General features: G+C 44.0%; 1 protein-coding gene across 4 annotated transcripts in view; it reads left to right on the plus strand.

Annotated features, from left to right (window-relative positions):
• Positions 1–12,380, plus strand: part of SCARB1 (scavenger receptor class B member 1) — a 58,001-nt gene extending 45,621 nt beyond the window's left edge. Inside the window, exons 10-14 of one of the 4 annotated variants that reach the window (XM_033174533.1) lie at positions 85–136; positions 3,489–3,635; positions 8,575–8,670; positions 9,451–9,585; positions 11,414–11,504. In XM_033174533.1, the coding sequence (XP_033030424.1) occupies positions 85–136; positions 3,489–3,635; positions 8,575–8,670; positions 9,451–9,564 (409 nt within the window). In that variant the 3' untranslated portion in view covers positions 9,565–9,585; positions 11,414–11,504. Of the gene's footprint in view, positions 1–84; positions 137–3,488; positions 3,636–8,574; positions 8,671–9,450; positions 9,586–11,413 lie in introns of all 4 variants that reach the window. The other 3 variants (XM_033174532.1, XM_033174535.1, XM_033174534.1) reach the window with 3 other exon arrangements.
• Positions 12,381–15,834: the final 3,454 nt, after the last annotated feature.

The following is a 15,834-nucleotide window of genomic DNA, read 5'->3' on the forward strand; positions in this document are numbered from 1 at the left end:
CCTAAATCCAGAAAGGAATGTTGAACCAGCGGTCACCCCATCAAATGTTCTTGCAGTTCTCATTTTTGTCCGCTAATCTTTCAGGCAAACGGGGTCAATCAAGACAGTCGTGTTACCTCTCATTTGGTTCTCAGAGGTGAGTTGTGAGAAGCTTGCAGTGGGCTGAATCAGGCCAAACACTGTTGCTTCCTCTTTTATTTTTTCAAAGTGGGGGTGTTTAAACATTTGTCGGTCTTGCATAAGCCAATTTTGTAATTGCTTATTCAACACTAGGCTTCAAGTTTTAAATCTTTTCGCCATGAATCACGCCTCTGTCCAAAGTAATCTCTCCTAGAAAAAGCTCCCCAATAGTTGTGAGAATGCAACTATTTTTGCTGCTTTTGATACCGTCTAGATTAGGCTCTGCAAAATAAACCAAAAGAGGCTGATGTGCATGTAACATTGCCTCCCCTGCCAATCTGCCCCCCCCTTGGAGATGCTGCCTAGACCATGGAGTCCAGCACTGCAGCGTGTGACAGGGGAACCTTTTCCAATCCTTTCCTCTTGTGCCACCTTCCAGGGGCTGCCTGCTGGTGGTGGGCAGGGCCAGAGCCCTGTGTGCATCCTCTGAAGAGGGTGGCAACACAAGAACAGGCTTTTTCAATGATGGCTCCCCCTTTACATAATGCTCTCCACAGGAAAGCTTTTAAGCAGCCTAGAGCAGCATTAGCTTTTTTTGCTGCTGTATCAACTCATGTTGAACTTACGATCTAACCCACTAGAGACTTTTCATATGCACTGCTGGCAATTCAGGTGTCCCCTGTGTTATATTAGGGGATGGGTAGTACCTCTTGTGGGAGACGCATTGTGCACCTTCTGGGGTAGCTTGTCTACCTTTGGTCGCCACCTTGCACTCAGCTTATCACCTGTGGCTCCTCTAGAAGTTGTCAGCCAGCAACAGCAGTCACATTCCGGGAATGGCTTTGCCTGGACACCTATACCAGGTGAGGGTAGACAATGGGTCTCAAACCCTCAGTGAGTTAAGGACTTCACCTGCTTGCGAAAAGAGGCTCCAGCAGATTGAGCACACGAGACCAATAGTGGATCCAAAGATCAAGAAGGCAGTTTCTGCCCATGCTATAGAGGGAAGTGAGGGGCAGATGGGGCTCATCAACCCCATCTAGGAGAAGGAAAACTCTGATGCTAAGCCTCCGTTTCTTTGGGAGAAGAAAAGGCTAAGGAGTAAACCCTACAAAACCTGGGGTGGCGTCCCTAACAGGGTTGGATAATGCCTTCTACACCTCCTTCTGGCAACTCCTGTAGCCAAACTGGTGCCAAACGTATTGCTCTGCTTTCCTTTGGACCACATCAACGAGGTCAAGGGGGGATCTTGTTGTCTGGGCAGCCCAGGAACTCCATACCCAGGCTTGCGCTTCACCCCCAGAGGCACACTCCATTGTCTTGCAGGACAGACGGATGCCAGCAAAAGTAGTTATTCTCAACTTAAATGAAGAACCTGACATTTGTCCCTATTGAAATTCATTTTGTTAGTTTTGGCTCAGTTTTCCAGTCTGATATAGTAAAGATTATTCAGCAAAAGCTATTTTGTGAGTTGGAGAAAGAACTGGAATTCTGGAATTCCTTATCTATCTCATGGTGTGGGAAAATACCCTACCCCAAATTGTAATTATACTGCTTAGCATTCCATTAGTTGTCCCATCTGAAATACTGTCAAAATGACAGAGATTGCTACAGCATTTTATATGGAATGAAAAATATCACCTAGGGTAGCTGCCAAAACTGTATTTAAAAAAAACCAAGCAGCAGCGGTATGACAGTACCTAGCAGAAAGGGTACACAACAAAACTGACTAAGTTAAAAGAATGTTTTAAAGAAGATCCACTGTTGGAGGTGGAAGAATTAATAATAAAGAGATATGCTTAAATATATGCTGTGTTTTAAAGTAAAGAATTGGGAATCCAAATTTGAAATTCTTCTCTCAGTATTAGCTACTGTAAGAACCTCTTCCAATATTTTCAAATTAGAGGCGTGACCTCTCTGATATGGGGAAGTCAGGAAAGAGGGAAATTGGAAATTCTATTTATCTCTCATTTGGATAAAAGCATAATTCTGTAAACTTCTGCAAGATTCTGTAAACTTTGGTTGAACTTGGATCAGAACCAGGATACATATGTGAGAAAATGGGTGTGAGGTTTGGATCAAAGAATAACCAGGAAGCAATGGAACTTTATTTGCGACAATTTCCATTCTAATATAATTCCAGCAAACCTAAAGGAGAACTATTTTAAAACCCTCTGTCAATGGTATGTAATGCCTTTTAAATTGAACTCAATATATAAATTAGGATTGGATAAATGTTGGGACATATGGATCAAATAAAGCATATACCAGTAACATATGTATCTTTTGGAATTCTTCTCAAATAGAAGTATTCTAGAAATTAGTTCAGGCGAATATCTCTGATATGTTAGGAAATCATATACCCTTGGAACCTAATTACAGGTAGGTAGCTGTGTTGGTCTACCATAGTCAAAACAAAATAAATAAATACATAATCCAGTAGCACCTCAGAGACCAACTAAGTTTGTTCTTGGTACAGTATGAGCTTTTGTGTGCATGCACACTTCTTCAGATACCTGAAGAAGTGTGCATGCACATGAAAGCTCATACCAAGAACAACCTCCTCAAGCGGGAAAAGCGGCACCACCTCCAGCGGGGAGGGGCAGGCTGGAAACAGCCAGGCGAGACAAGGGCTTGGAGATGCTGCTGCCCTAGCACGCCTCATGAGTTTCGCTCTGAGGGGAGCACGCCACTTCCGTCACCGCAGTTGCACAGAGGGGTCAAAAGGAGACTGGGGAGGCGGTGCTTTGGGGTGCCAAAATTCTTATGTTGGGGTCACAGCCGGAAACCGGCACTTCTGGATTCTGCGAGTGACTAGGACGGTCATGTTTCCATGTTCTCTGCACAATTAAACTGTGAAAAGACAGTTGAGACTCATGCCTGATTACTCATGAGCAACCCTAACGCAGACCTGACAGTCTCTAAGGTGCTACTGGATTTTATTTATTTATTTATTTATTTATTTATTTATTTTTGACCTTGGAACCTAAAATATTTCTGCTTGGTTATCTAAATGACGCCATTCTGGAAAATGACCAAGAACTAGTGCTCAACCTTATAACTGCTGCTAAATTTATAATATCTAAAAACTGGGGGCAGAGGGAGTGTATATCTTACTATATATGAATAGACTGAAAAAAATTGGTCCATAGTAACTATGATTAAGCTAACATTATGAAATAATACATATAAACCAGCCGAACAAGTTTATGGGGAAATGAGTATTTTTTGTAATGTTTTGGAGCAGCAAGTCCAACCTTATGCTGCTTATAGCATATTTCTTTATGCTCTTTATCTTTGGTTTATTAGGTTTATGCATAACATTATTTATTTTAAAATATGCACACCCATTTCTTCTTTTTGCGCAGAGCGGAGAGATCGAAGGTGATGTACTCACAATGTACCGTACCTTTATGGTGACTCTCCCCACAGTGCTGAGCTATGTTCAGTATATCCTGGTCGCCCTGGGACTTTTCCTGCTTGTGCCTGCAACTCTTCTTGGGCTCAAGAGCAAGGTAGGAATAAAACAACATCATTATTGATTGATTTTTGTAAATTATTATTTCACTTTTCCATATAAATATGCACTAAGCAGTTTATGACAAAAATCCAAATTGGTGCATAATTACAATCACAATTAAATAATAAATCATATCAAAACTAAACCCCTGAAATCTTTGCTCCTTAAATCCCATGATTGACTTGCTTTCAAATTGGAAAATTCATATTTGTTTCAGAATGCAGGTTTTGACTTTCTTTTTTATCCTCTCAGACTTTATAAAGGCCAAAACTCAGGGCCATGCTATACAATCTGCAAAAACTCTATGATGTGACTCTTGACGGATTTGCACCACCAACTGAGGTTGCCATCCAAGGGCAAGAAGAAGAAAAAGCTCATATTTCCCCCCCCCAAAAAAAACTAGTTTTCCACAAGTTGGGAGGTTTCTTGTATTTAACATGGTGTGCATTCAAATATGCTATTTCTACACCTGCTGCCAAAGGTGGTACATTCCTTGAACAGCTGTCTGATGTGATTCTGTCACTCTTGAAGTTCAGCTGTATATAGAAAGCTTTGCTTTTGAAAATGAAAGAGGTCACCTGGCAGAGAAGCAGAAAGTAGTTGTTGTAGAAGGCCTAGAGGGAGATGTTTGAAAAGAACTTTATTCTCTTTCCAACAAGGAAGCACACACCCAGGATACTCCTCATTCCACCCAAATACATTACCACTTTGTGACTAAACTATATATAATGACACTAGACAGGCAGTAATGAGATCTCAACTTTTCAGAGGCTGGAGAAGGGAGGTATAGAACCACACATTTCAGCCCAAATTCTGCAGTTGAAATTTGCAGTATTTTTTTTTAAAAAAACATTGAATTAAATTAAAGAAAATGCCCATCAGTTTTTAATCCCTATCTGCACTTAGGTGATTTGTCAAAAGGCTTGTGCATGCCATGACTTGAAAAGGCCACAGGCATTTCTAAGGATCTTTTGACAACACACTTCCTGGATTTCCCACATCGTGCACAGTTGGGAATTGCACATCCACACATTTTTAAAGTGCGCTGGAGGGAGCAAAGTTTGAGTGGCTTTGTTAGAATGTGACCTGGAATTTTGTGCTGTACCAAAATAGTGACCAAATCAGTAGGGTGACGTCACTATGAGTTTTCCCAACGGTGCCTTTTTCGCTGGCAATGGGGCAGAGAACCCATTGTTTCCAAACTATAACTCCCACCACCCCTGGTTATTGGCAATGCTTGCTGGGGCTGAAGGGGTTGGACTAGGTGACCCTCAGGACCCCAACTTTACAATTCTATGACTTCTGGAGGGCCACCGGCTCCCCACCCCTGATTTAAAGGTACTCTGCAAATCTCCTGGTCACCATCAGCCAAGGTTGGTTGTGCTACATTGTTAGCGTTGAAAGATGGATGACCAGTGATGCGAGTTCTTGCTTTCAAAGGGATATAGGTGTGTGTTAGATGTTCCATCTGATGCCAGGATTGAAGTGCCACAATCAGTTTGTTTGGAAGGTACTCCAGTGATGTTTTTTGGCTGTGAGTTTTGAAGGTAACACAAACAAGTATGTTAACGGGCTATTGGAATAGGACAGCTTTCTCCAACCTGATGCCCTCCAGATGCTATCAAATTGCAACTGCCCCCTTTCCTGACCATTAGCCACACTGGCTGGGGCTGATGGTAGTTGCCATCCGAAACACCCCCACATTGGGGAAGACTGAGAGAGGGGCTACTAAATTACCTGCTTGCGATGGCGGACTGAGTAATTTTACAACAAATGTGATTCCTATTAGTAAGCAAGTATATTTTCTTGCCCCGTGCTACTAGAAATTATTTTCCTGTTTTTGAAAACAGAAAAACCTGTCCCTTCAAAAGCCTGCAAATGTTCACAGCCATGAGAGAAATCAGTTACCAGTTGAGTTGAGTTCAGTGTTGCCAGGATTTCCTTTTGGAATCCTTTTCATGTGTGGAATTAAAAATAATTGCAATCTATATTTGAGGTGACCAGGGGGTTGGGGAGCTAGTTGGAAAGGAAGTTGTTCTTGCCCATCCCCCATTCTTTGAAGCTGCCTCAAGGAGCCGGCTCCTGTCTGTTCTGTGCTGCTTTGTATAATTGACTTAAGTCTGTTCAATTGCAAATCCCATTGTTGCAAAATGTTGCAGGAGGCAAGCTTAAGCAACCTGTTCTGACAGGACTCTTAAAACCATTTAAATTGATAGCATTGTATCTACTATTCATTAGGTTTGCTTTGAAGTTGGTCATGCTCCTCGGAAGTTGGAAAGTGTGTTAGAATCATAGAATCGAAAGGGACTCTGAGGGTCATCTAGTCCACCCCCTGCAATACAGGAACCTGTTGGCCCAATGTGGGGCTCAAACCCATGACCCTGAGATTAAGAGCCTCATGCTCTACCGACTGAAATAAACTTCAGAACTGTATTCATTTAATCTTACCCAGTTTTCGCCAATTTAGGGAATCTAGGCACTACTCTAGGATTGAATGTGAGAAAGAAACAACTGAGGAATGTTAGGAAGTTAATAAAATAATACATCTTATTCTAATTGCCCCTGCTAAAAAAATTGTGGTTTTTGCTGTCACCTGGTTATCTTGATCTGCTGGAAGAAAAGACACAGTAGCAATGGTTGAGCGACCTGGTATGGGTAGTAGTAGAGGGGTAATAACCTCACTCCTCAACTCAAATCTTTATAAAGAATGCAAGCACATGAGCTACTGATTCAGTACTGGCATCTCCACATGGACATAAGGGCTTTTCTAGTGGAATTTGTAAAAATCGACCCTCAGGTACATCTGAAGACTTTGGGTGTTCCCATCCATTCTCACTCCATGGGTTCTGGTGTGGTATGGCATGGCCTGTAGGATCAAATCTGGCAGACTCTGCCACCACCTGACCAGTGTTGGAAGCCCACCTTGCTGCAATAGGGAAGGACTATTCAGAGGAAAGGTGCATAGCTCAGGGATCCAGGTTCAGTCTCTGGTTAAAAGAATCTCAGGTGCTGTAGTCTTTCCCCTTTGTTGCCTCCTACGTTTGGCAGCCACTGAAGTCAGAACAGGCAATAGGTGAGTAGATATGTTCCTTGTTTAAGATCAAGAAGTGGTGGTGAGGATTTCAGCTCAGGATCAGAGTTGGGATTTTGATGTGTTTGTGGGCAGGTTGTCTGCCCAAATACTTTCAGGCAGGAATGGCAAAAAAGTAAAAAAAAAAAAACAGAATGAAAAAGGCTGAACTTCTTTGTAGGAGGAGGAATGAAGAGTTATTGAAACAAGGAGGGTGCTCAATTCCTGGGTCAGATATTATACTGAGACCAGTCAGAAGCACATAACTCGCTCATTCCTTGTGGTTTTATTGTTTGTTTGGAATGCCTCTGGTCATGTGCAGCATGCCTTTGAGTTAATACACCGGAGGGTGATCCTGGCTGTTTTGCAGGGAGAAGGGTTTCCAGGCAGCTGGGGGGGGGGGAGGCAGTAATTTCTCTCCACCTGCCCCCAACCCCCACTTCTCTTTTCATGAATAAAACACTTAATTTGGTTCCAAATAACTACGTGGTGGTGTACAAACTCTAAGTAGGTTCATCGCTTGATTACTGTGTCTTCAACAAAAGGCAGCTGAATGTGTAAACTGACAGTTTTTGAAAAGTGGTGTGTTAATCATAACGTATGATTGGCTTGGGGTCAGAGATGGCCTCTTTCAGCAATTCCCAAATAAACATGCTCTCATGAAGACACTGGGATTTCCCCTATATTTATCTCCAGCCCTCACTCTTCTGACAAATTCTTTATCCAAAATACCATCTTTATTTTTTTTATTCTAATTTTATGTTGTGAACCACCCTACAGGTATAGATCTACAGATATTTGTATAGGGTATACAAATGCATCCTCCATATGTTGTTGACCCCAATGCCCATCAACCCCAGCCAGCACAGCTCCCTTTCCCCTCTCTGAAAATTTGGGGAAATGCTGGCCCATTAGATTCATGTCATCCTTGATGTGAAGAGATGATTGATGAGTAGACATAGAAGTTTGGACCAAACTATAGTTCTTTACAGGGTTGGGAATCTGTGACTCGTCAGCAGTTGCAGGACCACAGCTCACATCTCATCTGGCCATTGAAGGGGCTGAAGGGGCTTCTTAAGTTCAACAATATTTAGTTGACATTTAGCTTGCACCTTTCTTCCAACATGTGACCAAAGGCACCATAAATGCAATTTCCAGGTGGCACCCATCCCAGGCACTGACCAGATCCAAACCTACTTAGCTTCAACAAGCTGGTGGCCTTCTACCCGTATGATGTTCCTGTTGTTCACAAATCAGCCAGTTTCCTTCCTCCTTCCAGTAGTAATAACAGCTACTGGTTGCTGATCAAGAATGTTATTAAATGTTCTGCTGTCCTGGCTATACTCTAAATTTAGAGTTTTTCTGTCTTCCTCCCCACCCCACTGCTATTACGTTTTAAACAGTCATGCATTAGCTGATTTGTGAATAATGTGTCCAGTTTGATCCTGTGCAATACTGATTCAATGGACAAAATTCCCCTATGAAGGCATAGTGCTGGTAGTTTGCTTATTAATGGCTGTTAAGTAGCCTTGCAGCTCCAACTAGAGTGGATTCCTTGATTTCCTTAGCTGGTCATTTTAATATTCATTAAACTTTTTTAAGCATGCTAATTTTTATCAGCTGGAGTTCTTCTGAGATGCTGCCACTGTTGGGCATAAAAGTATAAGAAGGTTGAATCCTGATTCCTTAAAGCCCACTTTGTTTTAAACAATAATAATTCCTTCCAACTCAATTGCACAGCTATCTATGATTCATAGCCTGGATTATCAAGTGAAAAATATGACTATAGTAATTAAATGAAGCTCTAATCTCACTCAAGCCAGTTGAGAATGGTGTTCGCGTGAAATCTTCATTCTCTCAACAGACATTGAAAGATGGGCCCACTGAGATGCGGACCCAGTCTGCCACAAAATTTTCTAATCCTGGATCCGGCCCTGGCTATAAGTATCAGGGTCCACAGGTAAGAGCCCCCCTAGATGGGAAGCCTTATCCTGAAAAAGCCGGGCATGCAAACAGAGTACTCTGTCTCTCTCGCTGCTTCTTGCCACATTGGGAAGTCTGAGCAAAGTGAATGTGGCAGAGTGACAAATAGAGCCAAACACTTTGCCTAGACCCCAAGACGTGCAAATGCCTGAGCCAGCCGTGATGCATGGCCAAGTTCTGTCTGTCTTTCTCTCTCTCTTGCCGTTGGGCTGGCAGTCTGTAATAGTGGCCTGTATTGTAAGCTGCTTGTGTGGATAGACAGATTGAAAAGGCCCCCCGTGAATTAAAATAACATACAGGGTGTGTGTGTGGGTGTGTATAACCCATAGGGGAAGCTTGCAGACTTATAACTCTTGTCTTACATTTCCAAAGGGAGAAGATTTGAGTTTTTAAAGCATTGCTTTAAAAAAACAAGAGAGAGAGAGATGTGAACAAACCATTTTTGAATCTGGCTTGAGAACCAACGTTTGTTTTTTTTAAATCCTAAACAAAACTTGACATCTCTTAATAAATCTAAGATGGAAATCATCTTGTATCTAGAAAACCAAACCTTTTGTACCAAACATTGAATAAATTAGACTCCATAAATTAGTTCCAGTGATTACTTTGATCTTATTCTTTAGATGAAATTATTTATTAAAAAACAAAATCATCCCTCACTTAAATGATAGTCTTCTCCTTTCTTCAGATAAATAACCAAACAGACCTAGTTGTAGAGCATTAAAACACTGTTTAAACCAGACTGATTGTTTTCTAGGGAAAGCTCTTTTTATTTTGGAGTAGTAATAAGGGGTCAGGACCTAAAGGGACCGACCCGATCTCCAAAGAAAAAAACATCAACTCAGCAGTTCGGAAGGAAGAGAGACTATAGGTGGATACATGACAATAAAAGGTAATGTCAAATATTGTAAAACCAAAGTATCTTCGTTCTGTTCAAAACCTTCTGGGTTTTAAACAGCTGCTTCAGTGGTTGGGTGCTTTTAAAATGATATAGGTGCAATGGTGGGCATCTTGAGTTCCCTCTTGCTCACAGCAGCCTCCTGGGACCCCTTCCCTCCAGCACCCCATACCCTGCTATTGCTCACTCCATTTTTCTTGAAAATAATAATAATGGTAAAGCTGGATCCAAGTTTATGAAGGCCTGCTTGGGATTTTGGGAAGTAACTCTTTGCTATAATTCCAATGTAAGAAATACATTCCGGATCAGACATCCTAGTCCACATTGTTTTTGACGGTGTCTTTTGAAACTATCTACACACAGCTCCTGATGTTTGGGAGTTTTCTGCCTTCCGACATGGGGTTTTTGTTTTAGTTTCCAACAGCCTTGCTAAGATTTCTCTTCCAGGAATTTGCCTCACTGTTGTTGTTTTTAATGCCATCTAAACAAGGCCCATTATCTTACAGTGGTGAATCTTATCAGGTATGTATTGTGCTAAGAAGTTGCCTACTCTTGGTCTCTCTGGAATTACCGCCATTTGGCTTTATTAGGCAATCCCAAATTCTAGCGTTATTGGAAAGATGAAATATAAGACAGTGAAACAGATAAAGCTGTGGGTTTATTCTGACCAGCTGCTGTAGGTGTGAAGGTAATGCGAGCTTTAGATATTTGTGCGGTTTGCATATTCTTACACAAATGGAAATTATCCTGACGGAGGGATGTATCTGTTCTGCCTCATCAATATCTTGTTCAAATGTGCCCTTGTGTGGTAAAGGTTGGTAATGTGAGGGGAAACTTCAGTCACCTCAGCGTGGTAAAAGATTGAAGCTGTGTTTGGATGTAACACTGAACTATGGTGTAGTGACTGGGGCTCAGGCTTGGCTGCTCTTTCCCTTTCTTCTTTTCCAGCATGGCTAGGTGGAAACGGAAAGCTTTCACTTCTGTGTTTAGCTGCAGCTTAGCATTATGTCCAAACCTGGGCAAGCCAAGACTAGTCAGCTATGGCTTACTTCAGCCTTTACCACCCTGGTGCCCTCCAGAAATTTTGGATGTCAACTCTTATCATCTCTTGCTACGCACTGTGCTGACTAGGCATGATTGGAATTGTAGTTCAGAACATCTGAACAAGCAAATTTCAAAACTGTAGTCTTTGAAGCTGGCATGTTGTTGTTGTTTTTAAAAAACAGAATTAAAATTAATCAGTGTCTGGACACAACACTAAACTATGGTTAGTTTAAAATGGAAGTGACAGCTCACAGCCACACTGAAGAGGAACAGAAAGTGCGCAAGCCTGAGGCTCTTGCACACAAACACTTAGTTTGCTGTGCTGTTAGTGTTGCATGTGAAGCAGGCCAGATTCCTGCTGTGTGGAGGTGTGCTGGTAAAATGTTCACTTTCTGCAATGGACGTGGTACAGTGGTATGTCGGTTCTCGAACGAAATCTGTTCTGGAAGCCCATTCGGCTTCCAAAACGTTTGAAAACCAATGGGAAGGTGTGGCTTCCCATTGGTTGCAATAGCTTCTTGCACTCAGCGGAAGCCACGTCGCAAGTTTGGGTTCCAAAAAAACGTTTGAAAACAGAAGCATTTACTTCTGGGTTTTCGGCATTCGGGAACTGAAATGTACAATAACGGAGACGCTTGGGAACCGAGGTTCTACTGTATAAGACTTAAGCTGACTCTCCACACCAGGATTTATAAGAAGGATCAGCCCAACTGAAGAATATGCAAACTCTGCTTTCTGATAGTCCAGGTTTTAACTAGACTTTTCTTGCTTGTTTCAGAGAGATGCTCAAGCAAAGACTCCACAGATGCCAAATCTACCAAGTGGCCAAATTCAGGATTCGGAAACTGCTCCTCTTCTGCAAAAGGACTTAAACACAGTTCACTCCAGCATTTTTTCCTGATACTTGATACCTCTGTTCTTCTTTGCCAAGGATCCTTAATGACCTTTTACCAATATATGTAGCCTGGGTGTGGGTGGGCCCAGCAGAACAAACTCAGGTGTATTTCCACCTGACTCTGGAAGAGTGATAGGTGCACATGGTTCTTCTCTTCTTACACTACAGTAGCTTTCCTGAAAGCTCACCCTTTTGAAAAAGTAAAGGTGGTTATCTCCATGCCCTGAGATTTTAGTGCCTTCACTCCCACAGCACCACCTTCCCATTACAACCTATCAAAAGTTTCACGTAAGAATTAAAATTGGGTGGGTTTGGAGAGCAGGATGGAATTTGCATCTGTGGAAGCTACATAGGTAAGATGTCAGAGTCTCCCTCTGATTTTACCCTAAGCACAACATTTTGCACTCCACAAGCAATTAAATGCTGTTGTCATTTTTGTATGTTTAAACCCAGCTGGAAACATGATGCATTCTTCCTTGCTTGTGCACACACAAACTACACTTGTTTTACAGTGCAGAGCATTACAGGAGAAACACTCAGTTCTTCTTCACATCAGGGCTGCTGAGGGTTGTAACACTTGGTGCTATTTTGGGGGTGACAGAAGGGAAAGTGCCTTTAACTTAAGATTATTCTGGGGACCAAAGCGGCACACCACCACCAAAGTGTTTCCAGTTTCAGACTTCTAAGACTTGCCACCTTATCCCAGCTTTGTTACTGGAAAGGACCTGTTTTTAGCAACTGTTGCCAAACACCATTTCATCATATTTCCCATGCCATAGTATACAGAGAATATTCCAGATGTGTGTCTTTTTTCAAGAGAAAAATTAAAGTACTCTGAGTCTTTCATTAAGTGTGTCTTTCTCTTAGTGTGTCAGTGCAGGGTTGTGAAGGGGGGAAGAGGGAGAGAAGCATTTTAGTGTTGGCCTGTCAAAACAATCTTTGCGTGTGTGGTGGGGTTAAGATTTTTTAAATGATGAGAAAATTTTATTTGTTTGATTATTTATAGAAATGCCTATAAATCGCAGTTTTGGGATGGGGAACTGCCGTACAATTATTATATATACAATACAAAACCTCATAAAAACTGAAATCACATATCAAGCAGCCAACTTATTACAGGAATATTTTTTTCTTATTTGTCTGCATAAACCCTGACAGTATAAAAAAGTTTTCAGCAAATATTTAAACGTTAATACAGAGAGTACTTGCTGAATCTCCATTGGAAGAGCATTCTACATGACTGAGAAGATAACACTGACAGTGTGCAGTGAGTAGGCTTGTGAGGTGCAAACAGGGCCAGTGCTAGGGTTTTTTGCGCCCTAGGCGAGATCACCTGGCGCCCCCCCCCCGGCCAATCCCTAACACCAGCCCTGCGGAGAAGCCTGGTCCATGGGGTCACAAAGAGTCGGACACGACTAAACAACAACAACAAACAAACAAATGCAAAATATCTCGCCATAGCAGGGAAGTGAGCAAGTGAACCGTATGCTTGCTGTAGGTTTGCCAGACCTCCAGGGTTTGCCTAGCTCGCTCCAGGTGGCAGGGAGAGGGCTTGATTCCTCAGGTGGGCAAGAGTGCTGAGAGAGAGAGAGAGAGAGAGAGAGAGAGAGAGAGAGAGAGAGAAACACATTTGTGTAACTGGCAAGCTTCAGGCAGGCAGGTGGCAGCAGCAAATTATAGCAGTCTCTTGGGAAGGGTGGGGCTTCTGCCCTCTTTTGCTCCCTCCACCCTTCTCCTAATTAACCTCCATCTCCAGGGTTTGGCAGTGGAAGGGAATGCAGAGGATGAGTCTCCAGGAACAGACCCCAGGGGCCACCCCTAGGCATCAGGTTGGGGCCCTGAAATCTCAGGGTTTGGGGCTCTCCTGACCTGGCAATGCTGGCCTGTTCTCCAGGTTCTGCTCACAGCTGATGGGCAACGCCAAAGGCCTCTTGCAGGAATCACCGTGCTTTGTCTTTGAATGGGACTTTGACCAGACAGCCCTTCAAACAGAGAACAGTCCTCCTCAGAGTAGGGCCCATGGCCACCCCATATATTCTTGGTTAAAAGAAATGCTGAAATCCTCAGCCTGTGGAGTCATGCAGAGACCCCTGCTTGCAAGTCGCTCGCAATGTGATGCTTCAGAGGAGAAAGCTCCTGCAGTGCGTGCCTGAAGCTTGCATATACCTGTATATAACAGAGCAGTTCCCTGGATTAGAGCCCAGGATTCTTTTTTCCCCCCTTTCTAATTTTAAACTAAAGCTTCCTTCCTGTAAACACACACCACTTGTCTCGCTCTCGCTTTTCCTCCTGCCTCCTGAGTCTGAGAACTGTTGGTATATGCCAGTCTTGGCCAACCTGGTCCCCTCCTGCCATCCATGGCCTGTTGCTGGCTGGGGCTGATGGGAGTTGTAGTCCATTGGGAGCCAGCGTGGTACGGCACTTACGAGTGTAGGACCAGGACCCGGGTTTGAATCCCCACTGAAGCTCACCAAGTGATCTTGGGCCAGTCACTCTCTCTTGGCCTGACCCACCTCACAGGGTTGTTGTGGAGATTAAATGAGAAAAGGGAGAACCATTTAAGCTGACTTGAGCTCCTTGGAGACAAGGTGGGATATTAATGCAATAATACATAAAATAAAACAATCCCCTAAAGGGTATTACAATGGTTACTCCCTATGCAGGGGAGCAGCCTTCCCCCAACCTGGAGCCCTCCAGATGTTTCAGAGTACAACTCCCATCTGCCCAAACCAGCACAGCTAATGGGCAGACGCGATGGGATTTATTGCTGTGATCCTTGGATGAGGCCCTTTTGAATGAGCTCCCATCGGAGATCTGGAGAATACTGGTCAACCAACTCTTGTTTCTTCCACCGATTGGCAGCTCCACTTCCCCCTGCGCCCCGCCCCCGGGCAACAGGAGGGGGAGCAAGGGTGCCTCTGAGCGCATGCAGAGCGCCCTCCCTTCCACTCCGCTGCAGAGCAAACCCCTCCGCCTCCAGCACATTTCTAGGGCGAAAGGATAGGGCGACGGAGGGCAGGCGAGGGGTGTCCCGAGTGCTTCGGGAGTGAAAGGCAGCGTCTGCCCGCCGGCCGCCTCTCCCTCCTCTGCCCGCTCCGACTCCGCTCCGGCTGCGCAGAGCCGCGAGTGACGCTCCTCTTCAAAGAGTGCGGCAAGTTGTGCGCGCGGAGGGGGCCGTACCAAGGAGGGGATTGGGAGTGGGGAGAGTCGAGAGAGAAAAGAGCGGTGGGAAGGTGCCCCCCTCCCCGCGCGTTCTTGCTCTCCTCCTCCTCCTCCTCCTCCTCTGGCCCAGCGAGAAGAACTGCAGCGCGCGCGCGGCGGCGCTCAGGCTACCCCCGCGGCGGGGCTTGGTACGGTCCCCGTCGGCGGGACTCTCTTTCCCCATCCATGTGTTGTGAGCGAAATCAAGCACTCTGCCGCTGGCGGAGGGGGCGGAGAAGCCCGATTTCGGGCTGCTCCCCCTCCCCCGCCACTCTGCCGCTGGGTGCAAACCATCATCTGCGTTTATAGGTTTTTAAAGTATCTGCTTATTCATAAAAAAACATATATGCTGACTCTCATGTATCAAAGTGGTGTATACAATAAAACACCATAGAAGCCATTTGTGGTGTTGTTTAGTCGTTTAGTTGTGTCCGACTCTTCGTGACCCCATGGACCAGAGCACGCCGGGCACACCTGTCTTCCATTGCTTCCCGCAGTTTGATCAGACTCATGTTGGTGGCTTAGAGAACACTGTCCAACCATCTCGTCCTCTGTTGTCCCCTTCTTGTGCCCTCCATCTTTCCCAACATCAGGGTATTTTCTAGGGAGTCTTCTCATGAGGTGGCCAAAGTATTGGAGCCTCAGCTTCAGGATCTGTCCTTCCAGTGAACACTCAGGGCTGATTTCCTTAAGAATGGATAGGTTTGATCTTCTTGCAGTCCATGGGACTCTCAAGAAGCAGGCGTCTTTTAATTTCGTGACTGCTCTCACCATCTGCAGTGATCATGGATCCCAAGAAAGTAAAATCTCTCACTGCCTCCATTTCTTCCCCTTCTATTTGCCAAGAGGTGATGGGACCAGTGGCCATGATCTTAGTTTTTTTTATGTTGAGCTTCAGACCATATTTTGCGCTCTCCTCTTTCACCCTCATTGAAAGGTTCTTTAATTCCTCCTCACTTTCTGCCATCAAGGTTGTGTCATCAGCATATCTGAGGTTGTTGATATTTCTTCCGGCAATCTTAATTCTGGCTTGGGATTCATCCAGTCCAGCCTTTCGCATGATGAATTCTGCATATAAGTTAAATAAGCAGGGAGACAATATA

This window comes from Lacerta agilis, chromosome 17, assembly GCF_009819535.1.
Source record: "Lacerta agilis isolate rLacAgi1 chromosome 17, rLacAgi1.pri, whole genome shotgun sequence".
Taxonomy (NCBI): Eukaryota; Metazoa; Chordata; class Lepidosauria; order Squamata; family Lacertidae; genus Lacerta; species Lacerta agilis.